Source organism: Empidonax traillii, unplaced genomic scaffold (assembly GCF_003031625.1).
Source record: "Empidonax traillii isolate 1590-97213 ecotype Southwest subspecies unplaced genomic scaffold, ASM303162v1 scaffold245:size1430315, whole genome shotgun sequence".
NCBI classification, from domain to species: Eukaryota; Metazoa; Chordata; class Aves; order Passeriformes; family Tyrannidae; genus Empidonax; species Empidonax traillii.
In genome coordinates this window covers 81,137-97,898 of record NW_020955438.1, presented here as the reverse complement: position 1 = coordinate 97,898, position 16,762 = coordinate 81,137, and the positions used below count along the sequence as shown (strand labels likewise).

Sequence of the window (16,762 nt, the reverse complement as noted above, 5' to 3'; positions counted from 1 at the left end):
GTATCTATGCAGTAGCACAGTTACAGATACAGCATGATTTTGACATTTACTGTAGTCCTGGAAAGGAAACAAGCCAAATGCAACCTTGGCACAGCTTTAACGATTCAAAAAAATAATTTGCACAAAACTCTGGTTTACCATCTCAAAAATAGGAAGGAGAAATATTTTAATTTTATCTATTTTCTGAACTCCCATTTTTACCTCCCAGAACATAACTTAATACTTCAAAATAGGTCTTAAGTTGGATTCAAGCTATAGCTAAATCTCATATTGGCAAAAGGGTAAAATTTCACTGCTAGGGTACTGACGAAAAAAGTCTCCTTCCCTATTGGCCAAAATACTTTTTCCAGACAGCAGCTTACAACATGACTATCTTTAACGCCCATGTAACAGACTTGTAAGGTCATCCCTTAAAAAAATCCTTTGATATTTCAGTTTTCAAGTTCATTAGCAACCTCCTCAGAAATGCCTGCATGCCTAACAGTCTAGCCTCGCCACCCGTTAGCCTTGCCACCCACTTCACACCGACCTATATCCTTTCCAGGCAATAGTTCTGGAAACTGAGACTGACTGAAATAAAAATTTGGTAAATATAATTTTGCCAAATAAGACTGTTGGTATTATCAACTGGGTGCATCTATTAACCTTGCTTTGCCTTTTACTTCAAAGTTAGATAGGGGTGGCGAAAGGAAAAGAGATGATATGGGACTATACAGCTTAATTTGAGACACTCTTAAAGGCTTCTCTATCAGTCTGTCAGAAGCTCCAAAATGACTTTAAAGAGGGGAAAAAAAAAAAAAAAGAAGAAAAAAACCCACACCACCAGAGGGCTGCTGCCTGCAGGAAAATGAAACTGCTGCATTTTAACACTGCAGTAGAATTCTACCAGCTCCACAGAGGCATAAATAAAACTGACCAAGTTATAAATCTTTTGTAAGTAGAACACACAGCATCATACATAGTTTTACTCAGTGACATTTTGTTTGAGAGATCAGGGACGAATGCCCCTAAGGAAAGAAGCAACAAAAGTCAGCATAGCCAATACTGTCAAAATAGGAACATCAAAGCAATTTTTCTATTGTATGAGATACTTAGAACAACTTTAGTTTTTAAATGCAACCACAGAGATTTCAGCACTTATGTATCAATATTACAATAATCAAAAGGAGAAGCTATGGAAGACAAATACAGCATAAAAAGATATCATCACCTGGGCAGATCAGGTTGTATGGTCTCCATAATCAGGAGATTTAAAAAAACAAACAAGAAAAAAAAATCACTATGCCTAAATACTAGAGTTATTCCAGGCCTTTTCATGCTGCTTTTTAATTCTGAAAAAGTTATCAATACTAGCTGGTAACCCTGTCAGTCCCAAAAGGAAAGTCAAGCATTACCTCAGTTTTTCAGCAGATCATCATTAAAACAAAAAAAATTAAAAAATTAAAAAATTAACTTGCCAAAGGCTCCACCCCAAGTCAGTGGCTGAGGCTGTTAAAGGACAGTGAAGACTACATAGCTATTGTTTCTGAATAATCTGCCTTACAACTGCACAATGACACGAACAGAGCCTGTATTGTACCCATCTCTACTACTCTTGAAGCCAAGAAATGACTTGGCTGGGACGCTGTAGCATTTTAGAGACCACAAGAGTAGTGACCCAATCCTCCGAGAACTTCAGTACCTTTGATTCAAGGGGCCTTGAGAGTACACAATAGCCTTGCACACCAAAATTGGAACTCCACAGGATGGACCAGAAGGCTGATACTTTGTGTAGATAGCACACAAAAACCCAATCCTGAAATGAGGTCACTCGTATACCGAGTGTACAACGCGTTATGTATAAAAATGCTCAGCTTATCCATATCTGACACACTGTATCAATTTGTAGCTGATGCAGGGTTTACCAACAGCACAAAACAAAGGCACAACTGCTACAAGTAAATAATAAGGTAAAGATGGGGAAGACAGGACTTCTACACAGAGCAAGGTTCTTCTGTTTCACTTCTCCAACTTTCACTGCCCTATTTTCACTGCTGACTGTGCCAGGGGAGAATAACATTACACACCAATGCTAGAGTTCCACCTCTGATTGCAGGTTACACACACCCTTTGGCCAGGATCCTTGGCCTTGCCATGTTATCAATCTCCACCATTTCAATGAGAAGAGAAAGACTTAAAACACAGGAGTTTCTCCCCTTTGGTGGGCTCTTCAGAAATTCACAGGAGACAGTGGAACAGTAAATAGAAAGTTAATTTCGCTATTCTAATCAAGGTTTTTATGAATTCTTATCAATCAGTTCACAGACCACCTGGTTTTGCAGAGCCACAGGCATCAAAACACTGAGAATAAATAAGAATTGGTGGAGCTAAAAAGGCCTCTCAGCTGTAACTCATCTGATTCACTGGTGATAAGAGCAATGGCGATGACAGCATTAATGACACAGATCCAAAAACCATGCCTATTTTTGCAGCATTTTCTCTGAGCAGGATGAGCCACCTGGTAATAAGATGGCAACTGTCCCAATCATACTAGTAGTCTAGCTGTTCCTTTCCCTAGCAAAGATGCAGTAATGATAAAGATAAGGACATTTTCTGCATCCTGACACTTAATGCAAACTGGTTGGGTAATTTCAGTACATGTGTGTGTGGAATACTAGAGAAGAATTACTGTTAAAACTATTAAAGCATTTGCTTGCCTTGGTTTTTCTGTTAGCTGAGCACAGACTTCTGCTTTAAGGATGAAATACAGTAATTTATAAAATGCTGGGCCTGTATTTTCAGTCTGAATTGAATTCGCTTACAGTATCGTTCCACTTAGTGCTCTAATTTGCCTGAATATTCACTGCAGAGATGTATTCCTAGGCTGCTCTTAACAAGAACACTGCCAGAGGTCTGCCTCTGCTGCCATCAATGAGAAGCTTGCTCATGAGTCAAACTCCCCTCTCAGATAAACTTGAGCAAGGCCTCGAAGTCACTGAGAATGCACAGATTTAACTGAGTGAGGAATTTGCCTAAGTAATGTCTTCATCACAGTTAGGAAACAACCAGAAGTGAAAGAGATGTGATTTCATAAATATGAGCAATGAAATAAACCACAGACCCAGAAGAAAAGCAGCATGGGACAAATCCCAGAAACACTAGGACAGATCGTTCTTTGTTGTCAACGATTTCTGATTTTAATCAAGCTTTACTGATTTATAGGAGTACGAAGTTTGGGAAAAAAGTGTAGATTTAACTAGTTTCAAAAGCTAATGAAAAATTGTTTAAGGCTGGTGATCACAAAGTGCAAGGAATCTTAAAAGTTGTGCCACTCATAGCTATGTCTTTATGAAAAAAAAAATGCTCATGTTTAGTAGGGCGATAGTGCTTGTGTCATTGCCAAGTTCTAATATAATACTTGGCTTTGTCTTTGGTGACGATTTCGTACAGACAGGCATTGCAAACACACAAACAGCTCTCAGTCTTCCTCTCAGCTTTCTGCAGGAAAGGACTACTTCAAATACTGCCACTGTACCAAAATGGATACACGGAGGAAACACAGAGAGGGCTCCCTTCTTCCCACACTCCCCAAACGCTGAGCTCAGCTTGCAAACAGAAATGACCAAGTTCAAGTCTCCATCATCCTTGCTTTGCACTGCTCCAGCAGCAGAGAGTAGGCAGGAATCCAGCCTATCAAGCTATTTGGGGATTCCCTCAGCATTAGGGAATCTTAATGTAGTTTCAGCATCACTTTTTCCTTCTAACTTTGATGTGAGAATCTTAACCAAGGTGAGGGCTATATGTGAAGAGTAGCTGTATTCCAGCCACCTTCATCTGCCACTACACCATCTCATGGCCTTCAAAATCAAACAAAGATTAGAGAAGCTATGCTCTTTAGGACAACTTTCCTTTAGCCTGATTTTTTTTAAGGAAATCAAATTTAAATGTTCAAGGTGGCTGGCTGTAGTTCCCCCATAACATTAAAACTGATTATTAAGTTTCAACCAAGTTTGAAAGAACAAAGGAAGTCTCTAAGATTCTACAAATTTAGTGGAAAGTGCTGAATGTCTGTGGAAAAAAATAAGAGATTCAAGCTATCACTCCCTCTACAGAAAACATAATTGTGATTTAATCCTTAACGTATTCCAAGAGAAATAAAAAAGATGGGCAAGCAGCAGAGACAGCTCCAAATGGGCCACAAACACTGTCTTCACCTAGTCCAAGAGACAAGGGACAGAGAGAGAGCAGAAGCAAAAAGGGAATGTAAGGTTCAAAACTGGAAGAAATAAAGTTCCTTAGATCCACAGTTCGCTGAGCAAGTTACGGTTTAGTTGCATAGGATAACAAATGGCAGAAGAGTTGAGGTTAGAGGTGATCTCTGGAGATCAGCGAGTTCAACACTCTTGGTCAAAGCAGTCAACTAGAGCAGCTGCTCAAGGCTGTATCTAGTATCTCTTTTTGAATATATGCAAGGATAGAGACTTCCCAGCATCTCTAGGCAACCAGTGCCAGGTTCAACCCACTCTCACAGTGGAGAAGCTTCTTCCTATATTTAAATGAAACCTCCTATACACACAAAGAGGCCTTACTAGGATTAGTGCCTTAGCATGAAAGAGATTACATGCAGACAATGTAACACAAATTATCTTTCCTCTCAGTTCACAAGCTAGACAAGACACATGAAATGTGGAAGAAAAAAATACATCTAAAAGAGAAAATAATCCTCCATGGACACGCAGTACATAAGTATTAATTTCCCAAAAATGCATCTTATATAAGACATAGGAGAAAAGCTCAGAAGTACCTTATTTTTCAGTCTACCATGACCGTACAGTTAGAAAAGAAACCTCTAACAATAATATATGCTTATGTAGATACAGGCTATGTTCTTGAGTATTTCTACCAGCTCTTCTAGCAGTAACCATCAACCTATTCAAATAGGGCTGAAATGATTAAGGGTCTCAGCCTTGGAACTTTAACACTCCCAAAGTTTTCTGAGAATACCTTCCTAAAGAAAACTGTAGACCAAACCACTACCTGTTGGTAGCAGGTTGTCCCAGCATGACAGCCAAGCTACCCATCATTTAGAATCTGAAAATACAATGAGAGCTTTGTAACAGAATACTGTGAAAGATTAGGAGATTCCAGTATGGTAAAAATCTTAAGAGTCAAATCCATCCCTTAATATTAGGGACAGCTCATAGTTATTAAAAGGAATTCACACAATCACTGAATGAAACTCACCCAGGGCAAATGGCTGGCATGATGAGTAACCCAACCCTCAGCTGGCAAACAGTCAGCAAAAGACACTAGAAAATTTTTAACATCCCACACAGTGCATTTTACACCACACAGATTTGGTATGTGAAGCATTATTTTCCTACTTAAACTTGTGCTTTAATTCAAATGCAGTAAGATAGTAGTCTTAGCAAAGTCTTATGCTAGATAAGCTCAGACTTCATCAGAGCAGGATTTTTTTTTTTTAATAAAACTTTTAAAAAGGAAATAGTACATCTCCAGCTCATGTTTAGCTGCAACTATGCTATTGCAGATCACTCTTCCTCATAAATGATATTACTATAAGGTGGATGAACCAACACTATAAACCCCGGCTTTAGTGTGCCTCATCCTGGACCAAAGCAACAAAACAATCACTTTCCCAGTAAGAGTATCTGTGTAGAAATCCAGTGTCTACATTGCTACCCACATATAAAATAACAATGAAACAGAGTGAAAGAGGATGAAGAGCCAAGCAATTCCATCAACATTCCCTGTTAGGTCAGTATGAAGATCTGGTACATTCTCATTTGCAGCTGTTGTTCAACTTTGGCAGACTGAAACTTCATAGTTCTAAGAGCAGGCTTTATACAGACAGTAAGAAGTTAACACATTTTGGGTCCAGATCTGTTTGCTTCTCCCAGAAACCAGCTCCTCCATTATGTTTGTTCCAGTCAATAGTGCTTTTAATAGATAAAATACAAAGACAGTTTATGGCATTTAAGGCTTGAACACACAGAGGAATGTCAGTGCAAAACTAGAGCATATTAATACATAAGTAATATAGGTAAAATGTTAATACATAGGTAATATATATACATTATTAAAAAATATATACATTACCACACTGATTTTTTTTTTCTCCCATATTAAGCATCTACTGCAAAAGACAGCAAATCAAAATTGCAAAAGCCTCAGGATATAAAGACAGCATGTTGTTTTGTAAGTAGAAGCAGGCAGCCAGAAAAGCACTTACTAAATGGATGCCTGAAAACAGTTTTTCATCTTTTTTTGGAAAAAAAAAAAAAAACTAAAGGTAAGCACTTCACTGGAAATATTACCATGCCTATAATTCCCATATAGTGTTGGAACACTAAAACAAGAAAAAAACATAGTACTTGCATACCACCCTAAGCCACTTGACGGTTTCTCCCCTCAATTCCCCCCTACACCCTGCATTAACCCATTTGCTGTCAGTTGATGTTGCAAATCTTGGTGCAAAGTTTTTGTCAGTAGTAACTTTTTGTCAGTAACCGGTAGGTTATTTATTTTCTTCCAAACTCCTTAATTATCAAATCACTGATTGTCAGTGGGTGGATCTTAGATAAGAAACTGAGATGCAGCCTGTTATCTGTGGTAAGCTATACAAAGAACAGCCCCTTCCATTTTAACCTTACTCCTTCCACCATCCCAAATTAAGAATGTTTGTAAATGAAGAGGAAATTAAAAAAAATATATATATATATTTCTTGTCCTCTTAAGCAGGTAATAACCTTTACCAACAAAGCCAAAGTAGGTACAACAAAAGTCTAACAGCCTGCACCAGCCTGAAGGTGACTCGGCCCTTCTACGAAAGCAATAGACCATTTGCCAGACAACGTACCTGGATTTGCTTAAACACACACCGTCATTTACCTTCTTTGTCCATACTGCTTTTTATCCTTAGTCTCACGACACACTTCTATTTATTAGCCTTTAAAAACTCTATCTCAAGGTCATAGCAAAAGAAACAGTATATTCCTGTTTATACAGTCCACGGGACAGCTGCATTCTCATAGGCATCTCTGCCACAAATGACACATCTAAAAAAAAAAAAAAAATGCTTGCAGCTACATCAATAGCCAGTAATACACTTTTATGAAAGGAATCAAAACAATTTTCACTGTTCCGCCTAAACTCCATTTAAATCCAACTTTCAAAAGCTTTGAAGCAATGAAAAAAAAGTCTTCTGGGTAGATTTTTTTTGGTGTGGTTTTTAACATGATTTTATCAGTAATGTTTCTAGTCTGTAACCAGAATTAATTAATAAAAATTTTGTATCCCTATTCAAAATTAAATGTAAAATAAGTCAAATGGAACTGGATGAACAATATTAATAGGCTCTAAAAGTAGGCATTTAAAATTAATTAAGTTTGATTTGGTCACATCTGTGAGCCTTTCAAAAAGCCTTTCTGGAGAACTTACATTTTCCAGGCACGGATGCTCATAGGCGTCATGTCCAAATTGTCCAGAAAAACCAAATTTTCGGTTTGCACTTGCAAACATCTGTGCTGGACATGCTTACACAATGATACAAGTAGAATGCAATTCTCTCATGCAATATATCCATTAGACTACATTCAAGAGTACAATTCAAATCTTTGAATACTACTTAAGTGCAACCAATCCATATGTGAGTTAAGACAGTTGGGGAAAAGAGATAAAAATAGTTGTTTGCCGGAAAATCTGAAACAAATAAGGATTTAAAGGAAAGCACTCTGCTTTTACAGAGACTGCAGATGAAGACAGTTCAAGTTCATTAAGAACACTATTTACAACAAATTATTCATGTTATTCTACAGATCATTATGGATGTTTTGTAGAAAAACATAATGTTTATGCATGAACTGGAAATGGAACAATCTTCTCATATTCCATAAGCAGAATGAACAGCATTATTGACTAGGATTGCTAAACATCTTGGGTTTGTTTAAAACAAAACCAGAAAATTTCTTTGGGATATTTCTTAATAGAACAATCCACAACAAACAAAAAGATTCCACCCTTACCTATTTCTCATGGACTTGATGATCTTTCGACTGAAGTCAGCTCAACTTAAAACATAGACTGATTTCACAAGGGCAATTCACAGTATCTCAGCATTTGAAGAGGACCACTCGAACATTCATTTATGTTTCTGCCTGTACTCTATCTACACGGAAATCTTCACCCAGGCTTCCACCTCTTCTTATTATGACTGTTCTCCTATGTGCACAATACATTCCTCATGCAATGTCTCTTACTTTAGAGGACATTACTTCCAAACTTCTCATTTCCCTCCAAATTTTTTCTGGAAGCTGGAATTCTTCCACCACCAACATATGTTCTGTATTGCCTACCTATTAGATTTTAGGTGTGTATCAACATTTACAATTGTCATTGCAACTACTGTTTAGCTCTCTAAAGTATTTAATATTAAAGACTTCCCAAAATTCAACTTATGGAGTAAATTTATGGAAAAACATTGCAATGCTGAAGAATCTCAAAACATGCACTGGCTGCTCCACTCAGTTTACAAAAACAGTTTTAAGAACCCACCTAAAACACTATATCTGGTCTTCTCACAGAATCACAGGTTTTCTAGGAATCAGGAAGAATTCCTGTCTAGAAGTAAATTCTTACAAGAAGCTTTCTTCATTTCTTCGACCTCTCTCCTCACTCTAATGCAGTCCTTCCCACCATAGTGGTACAAAATGATATTAGAGCAGTGATGAAAAGTAGAAAAGTGCTTGAGCAGTGCAAAAACTCTGTTTGTGAAATCACTCATTTCATAGATACTGCTAACATCTGAAATCTAAGTATATAGTCACAGAGCCCTACTCATTTGACAACAGCTGAATTTTAACAACTCTTGGGTGAGAAAGCTTACTGTGCTTTACAAAGAAAAACAATCATTCAGAGCCTGCTGCTGTTTCAACAATTTCATAATAATTGTGCTATGATACTGGGGTTAAAGACTAATGGCAAAAGTTCGCAGAAGAATGAAACCTGAAAATAATTTTCCTTGCAGTTAGCAAACAGGAATCTGTTTAAAAAACCCAAACAACACCAAAAAAAGGAAAACAAACAAAAGACCACAAACCCCAAAAACAACAACAAAAACCCAAACAAACAAACAAAACCAAAGAGGAGTGAAAGTCTTAACAGGGACTATCTGAACTCTGCGGTTCAGACATGCAGCATGGTAATTCTAGTTTTCTTCAGCCACTAAGGCAGGCAAACTACTTTTGAATGATCAGATCAAAGGTAAAGTTAAGAAAGCCCAAATCTCTCAAAACTCATAATCATTACTATGTAATATCTTAAGTCAAAGTCACTATGACATAACCTTTCTAGGCAAAATTTCATTCTTAAGACCTCTATTACCCACAGTATTGCCTACAGAACTTATTTCTATGATTATTAATTAAACATTTAAGTCTTCACAGACTATCAAGACAAAGGGTATGGATTCACTGTTTTGAAAGAAACTTTCATAAGGAAAGTAAAGTACATGTATGAAAACATTATTAGTATATATACTGATTTGTTGTTTGTTTGAGTGTTTAAAAAGGCCATGAGGAAAACTACCACGATTTACACCTCTTACAATGATATATTCATCTAGACAGCTAAACGGAAGAAAGATGTACTCTTCAGATTGACTCTTGACCCAATACACCAGGTCAGAAAAAAAATTACAGCAGTATGAATGAAAAGGATATACTCTGTTTAGCTTACTTACCTAAGGAAACCAGGCTTCTGAGATCACACTGACTACCCCAACACCCCTTGAAGAGAGCTGAAGCTTTCACTTTCAACCAAATTTGATAGACAAAAATAAAAAAAAAATTAATAAATTTCAGTTTCTACCAGTGTCATGGAAACAGATGGTTACGGCTGTAAAGAAACATCCTGTTTAAGCTCTCACTAAATAAAAGGCTATTAAATGCTCTAAACCCCAAATTTAATGACTTCTGTTCTTACATAACCCAGCAGCACACTGCTGAACACCTCACTCATGGCTCACATATAATTGTTATACGTATTATATACACAGCTTACAGCTATTTAGGATACAATGCAGAAAAGGGAACCCCTCCACTTTTAGCAAAGGTCAAAGTATCGTGAGTTTCAGGCAGGACTCTTTGTACCAGGCTTAAAACAAAATGAAAGGAATAAGACAAAATGGATAAGCAACATTAAATTTTTCATGAAGTTTATCTCAAAGTGAGTAGGGTAACTCCCACTTAGAGCTAATGTCTTACTGCTTGTAGACAAAGCAGCAGTTTAGAAATTTCAACTAGATGTTGAATTGGTGCTATGACAAACAATGATGCTGAAGCCCATACAGTGACTGTCAAATAAAAATACAAGGAAACCCTCCAAAATGCTGAAGACCTTCACAAGAAGCACAAGTTCCTCATCTTTGCACTCATTAATAAATATTCACTACAGTCAATTTGAATTACTATTGAGAGTTTCAAGGGTGAAATAGGGGTTAATGAGGCCAAAAGAAACACATGAACAGAGATAACTGTAGAATTCTGAAAAAATAAAGCAAGGAGTATGCAAGAAGCTGATTTCACATAAAATTAGTGGCAAATGTAGAGAATCCTCTATTTTGCCTAAGACTGCTTTATAATCAGGTGTGACTGGGGCTTCTCAAGGCACACTATTTCCACGTGTGTTATCATAACATGACACACATCCTTTGTTCATTACTGCTAATTACAATGAAAACCTCCTATAATTAACTGTAAAAGAATGTATCAATGAAACTGAGATAAACTGACCTTTCCCCACACACCCATATTTATACAGCAGTGATTTTTTTTTTACACTGACAGTTTTGTAAAATAATTTTTGAGTACAATAATCAAGATTATGATGCTTCTTGCATTCTTGTGAAATCATTCAAATAAAGATTCCATGAGCTATCCCTTCAGATGCCACCAATAAGAGGAGCTCTGAATTCAACCTATTACAAAAGCAAACCATCTTGCTACAGTACTCAAAGTAGACGCTAAATTTATGTGCTGCATTATTAAAAATCATTTTCATTCCCACTAGCAGCAATGTAACCCTCTTTCAACTTCTCAGTCTAAGAGGCCCTAATCCCTTCTTTGTGGCATCACTCACCCTCAGCGAGCGTGACGCACCAGCCCAGAAGGCTGCTCAGGACAAATTTTGCATATCTGATCAATCAACTATTTCAGTTGTTACCCACCAATTTGAACAGAAGGCTTTTCCATGTCAGTTTTGCCCACCCACAGCCAGATGTCACCAGGTTCCACTGAAGTCCCAGACACCGCAACTGGACCTCTTTGCAGGGACCCGCAGGCTGCTGTTGGTAAACGCTTTTTTTCAGCTTTTAAGGTGGCAATCAGTGAGAACTTCTCAGAAAGCAAGCCAGTGAGAGCTCTACTTACCATTAAGTTCTCCCTCCACGGCATCCTTTCTAAGTCTGCTCTGAACTATGAATGAACCCACACTCCTTCCCAAAAGCCCCTTCTTTTGATCTCAGTAAAAGCAGGTAAGAGTGATTAAAACCATTTGTATAATATTAATGTATCTGGGAGCAAAGCTAGATCTGCCTATCTGAAATAAATGTATAGAGTAATTTTTCATTCCAAATAAAAATGATGGGTATGAAGATCACTGCAAAATGGACAGGACTTTGCAATACAACTTATACTTTCTTTCTATTCATCATCACATTTTGCCACATTTTCTCTCTCACTCTTCTCATCTCCTTGGGGGGAAAAAAAAAAAAAACAAACATTCCAAGCCATTATGTCCTAATCTTTCAAGCTTTAAAGTCAAGCTCCAAAGAAATGATTACAACCACTACTTTCTTCATCTGTATGCCACTGCAACCCAAATGCAAAAACACACACCATGACAACATACTACGGCGAATCAGGCCCTCATACTGCACTGCTTGTCCTCTTCCTAAAATGCTGCAGGTTGCCTGCTTACCCTCCAAAACAAGCAGGATGAAGACGAGCTACATGCCACACACTGTTCATGCCATTCTGCATACTCCAAAATGGGATTAGCACAGAAAATGCGAGAAGACCAGAAGGCATATTTCCATATTTAGCCATGTATGTTTAATACTGAGTTAGATTTCACCTCAGTGCATTATTCCATTAATCAAGGGCAGGTATAACAAGAGAGACACAGACTGACATCACCTGCTTTTAAAATTTCTCTTCCTCTTCCCCCCACCTCCAGCTTCTATGACACCATGCATTGTGCATTTCATGTGCATTCGTGTGTGCAAAGAGCAGAGACTTTATCTATAAAGATCACTTATACGGTAAAACTGCAAAAGGAAACTTTCACCCTTGTCCAGCTGGTTCAATAACTGCAGAGGCCAACAGCAGCAAGCCTCTAAATACATCCTGTTCTCCCTCCACCCCCATGTCTCTAATCACTTAGGAGGAAGATAGGAAGATTAGCAGAGAAGAAAAAAAATAACCAAAGCTGCAGATAACCCTTTAGGACCACAACGTCAGGCTATAAGAACATTGAGCAAAAGGTTAATGCAGCTGTATTTTCAGGAACCTCAAGCACAATTGTATTTAAAGGGGAGGGAGGGGTGCTGAGAATGTAAGGGAGAGAAAAAAGGAAATGGTGATGAAGACAAAAATGAATTTGTCATCTACAGCTAGCTCTTTGATCACCTGGAGTATCCAGGAAAGGATATCAGCAGAAAATAGGGCAGTTTTAATAACAATACACTGCAATTTTTCTCATATTTTCATTATCATCATCAGAACAGATTTTGGTAAGAATACAGCTGCAGAAGACTTACTGAGCTATGCAAAGAATAAAGGTGGTACCTAAAACAGTGACAGAGAACTACCTTTAGCAGCTGATACACTGAAGAGATTGGAAAAAAAAATAAAATATAAATAAAAGTCACTTCCACTAGAAGACAATGTCATCTTCATCCATGTCTCTGAACGGTTGCTATGGGGTTGTGAAGAGGAGGGGAAGGATGGGGGGGAGGTTATAATCAATCATCTCAGAAGAGCATTGCTTCTTACAGAGAAAGATCTGGATTTTGACTGTGTCCCTAAGAAAATTGCGGACTGCAGAGCTGCTGCCACGCAGGGCAGTGAGGAAGCAGGCAGAGCAGAGGCAGCAGCTGGGGCTGGAAACGCCTATTAAATCCTTTAGACAACAGATGGGCAAAGCTCGGCTGGGTTATAAAAAAAAAAAAAAAATACACCACAATGCATCATGTTTTATTGTCCCACCATAATGAACAACACTTAACACCCACATGCCCAAAGAAGCCCCCCTATGGCTGATCTTACCCCTTCCCTAAATAATAATCTCGAGTCTCAATCCACTTTTGGGGGGCTCCCAACCCAATGAATTTGCCAGATGCCATTGCTTATTGCACCTGTTACTAAAAAAAAAAAAAAACAAAAAAAAAAAAAAACAAAGAAAAAAGAAAAAAAAGGAAGACATTTGAGCTTCATTTTTAGGGTTTTTCTTCCAATTAATGCTCCCCTGCCCTTGAAGTGAATATGCCATCCAAGCAAGCAACAGTAAGTCCACATCTTGAACGCACTTAGGGGATCTAATTATGTCATGTAGGGCAGAGGCACCTGCTCTCTGCTAATTCCCTGCACTCCGTTTCCTCTTTTTAATATTTCTTACCATTGTTCCATTCAGGAAAATCTGCTGGGGGCGAGTTTCATAAACAAGCTTTAAGAAAAATAATTAAATAACCTCCCTTCCCCCCTCCCAATCCCTCCTACAAAAACATAGCATAACCAGAATGAATTCTGCTACCAATCCTCTATTTTTCTTTTATTTCAGACCCTACCCACAAAAACCACTAGCCCATCCATCCATATTTGCTAAATACCCACAGCAGTCAGTGCCAGAGACATACTGTACGTATTTCCACCACCCCCAACTGCACCTTAAGGACTACACCCTTTTCAATCATGATGTCATGAAATACTGCTGGTGACTCCCCCACTACCACCACCACCACCTCCTCGGTACTACAGGCTGTGAGCCTTTAATTTCAATATAATTTGATTAAAAAGAAAATGCTCCTAAGTAGGGCAGTGAAGAAATGGATGTGAAAATTCACCACCAGCAGATCATCTATTTTTTCCTCTGCATGCACTCTGCCTGTCATTAGAACAACACCCATTAGCAGGAGTGATGAACATAAAGCACCCTGGGCTTTTTTTTTTCCTTTTCTTTTTTTTTAAAAAAAAAAAGAAAAAAAGAAATAATTAAAATGAAAACTAAAATAAATAAATGCAAAAATCCCTTATGAATATTATCTGCACTAAACCAGCAAATGGGAAAACCTGAACCCTCAAATATCCCATCCCCGACACCTCACTGGCTGCCACAGCACCTTCCCTCTAGCACCGGTGCTGCTGCAAAAGAACCAACCTGTCTGTCCTTTTCCTAGGGTTTTCTCCAAACGATAGGGTCCAACATATTGTGCATGTTGAGCTCCGCTGCCTTCTTTCCCTGTTGATGTCATTTCTACCTGGATCTGTAATTCTGCAATGTGTATGTGCTGATGAGCTGGAATTTCTCTCTCTGCAGCTCTTTAAATTCCCACTTTGCAGCTGTGCAAGCAAAGCACTCTTTTTCTCTGCTTTAGTCCCCTTGGTTGCAGATTTTCGTCTTCCTCCTCTTTCTTTCCTCTCTCTCTCACGTGCGTGTTCTCTCGCTGGGTCTGCTTGGGACGCTGAAAGACGAAGGAGTTATTTTAATGTTCAAAGAGGGGGATCTACGATCCAAGCCCAAGGAGCATGATGCTGGTGATCCGAGCTCCGCACGCCTTGTTCTCTCTGGGAGCTGTTCAAGGGAGAGCCAGAGCTGGAGCAGCGGAAGAGCCGGGGCCGCAGCTGAGACTGACATTAAAAGCAGCCAATCCACTCGTCTCCCACCTTCTTCTCCCCTCCTCCTTCCACTACCTTTTCTTTTCCATCAGCAGCAGTTGCTGCCTCTGCCTGCTACAGAGCATCAGGACCAATGGCAACAGCAAACACCTAAGCTTATTGATAAGGCACAATTAAATATAGTTTAATGTGTATATTATTTTAAGACCATAACATACACTTTCCTTTTTTTTTTTTTTCTTTTTTTAACCTCTGAATTTTTCTCCACTATGCAGCCGTAGTTTCAGATTGTTAAAGAAAAGGCGAGACTGTGGCAGGAAATAGGAAAGGGGAAAAAAACCTAATTCTGAAAATGAGCTTGGGAAATTCATTGATTCTGTTTGATTCTGAAGGACCTATATCTCCTGGGGGTTTTACCCTTTATAGAGAATCTTGGGGAAGAAGGGGGGAGGGGGTGAAGACTAAAAAAATAGATAAAAATAACAGGGTCAATCCTGTAAACATTGAACTCAGTGACAGAGCTGCTTTTGAATTTTATGAGACCAAATAAACTTCAGGTCCTTAGATGAACAGATCAAAAATGGCATGGCCACTCTCTTAATTAGAAACTCAGTCAAAAGTCCAGGGATTAGATGGTAACAGGACTGACTGCTAGATCGACAGGCTGCAGACTTGCAGTGTAAGAAAACTTTTACTGTTCTTGTCCAAGTATTTACGCCTGTCTTTAACCTTCAGAGCTTAAGGAGCTGGATGAAATAAAAGATTCTGCAGATTTGCTTCCAATTTGGCACAAGCCTATATATTTTCTGGATTCGGGACCTGACAACAGTTTCAGCCAGACTCCAGGGCTATCAAGCTGAAACTATTACCAAGTGCCATTTTTACCTTCTCTTCCCTATTCCACTCCAGACTGAAATCTCATGAACAGATTCCTGTTCAAATTCCAACTGAGACACAGAGAAAGCAAGCATTCTTAAGTCAGAGAGGGAAGTCTTGACAAGCCTGTAAAAGAGAGAGTAAAGAGAGGGCAAAACCTGAACAAGCCTCATCTATTGCTCACTGAGAGAAGACTATTTCAGGTTTATTTGGGTTTTTTGAAGACGGAAATTTACCTTCTTTTAATACTTACATGTCCAGACAGCAGCTGCTCTTGTAATTTGGAATAACATTAGAAATTGGCTCTTTACCTGTACCACAGACAACTCTACTTACCAAATTGCAGAGGAGTTAGTAAGATGAGGACGTGTGAAGAAACTGGGCCAGTAGACTGAAACCTTAAACCAATTCCAGTGTATCCTCCTGTCTGCTCAAGAAAGAAAGCACAAACATTTGCTTTGAAAGGAAAAGCCCTGCTTTGCTCTTTATGGTTTACCTTTACTCACTTCCAGACTGTATCACTGCAGCAACCTGCTAGCAAACTCCAGAACACCCCAAACCATCTCCATTCCTCAGCTTCTCCCTCTGGACCTCACCCTGTGTGACCACCCACAAGACTCCTTCCATACTGAGGACTGCCTCTGTGACTTTCCAAGGGAAAGCCCACTACAGCCCCTACATCTGTTTACTTCCCCCCACTCCGCTACTAAGCTCAACTCCAAATTGCCATTTCTACAAGCTCCCTTCTCTGTATCTTTCATTAAGTGTTGTTCTTCCCCCACCTCACCACAAGCCCGTCCTTGCTGCCCCATGTGTTCTCCCCTCAGAGCCCTGGTGTGTCATCTCATGCACCTGCCCCACAGTCCCTCACCATGGAAGGACGGAAGAAAGTTGGGGAAAATAACACCAACAACTGGGATGGCACGTCCCCCTGCCATGCTCCACTCCCCTCTGTCCTGCAGCCTCTGGCAGAGCCTCAGTACCAGAGGAGGGGA

General features: G+C 39.0%; 1 protein-coding gene across 11 annotated transcripts in view; it reads right to left on the bottom strand.

Annotated features, from left to right (window-relative positions):
• Window positions 1-14,882, bottom strand: part of BRSK2 (BR serine/threonine kinase 2) — a 318,125-nt gene extending 303,243 nt beyond the window's left edge. For 6 of the 11 annotated variants that reach the window (XM_027888707.1, XM_027888706.1, XM_027888709.1 and 3 more), the window contains exon 1: window positions 14,434-14,882. In XM_027888707.1, coding sequence (XP_027744508.1) covers window positions 14,434-14,527 — 94 coding nt within the window. In that variant the 5' untranslated portion in view covers window positions 14,528-14,882. The remainder of the gene's footprint in view (window positions 1-14,433) is intronic. The other 5 variants (XM_027888705.1, XM_027888708.1, XM_027888712.1 and 2 more) reach the window with 1 other exon arrangement.
• Window positions 14,883-16,762: the final 1,880 nt, after the last annotated feature.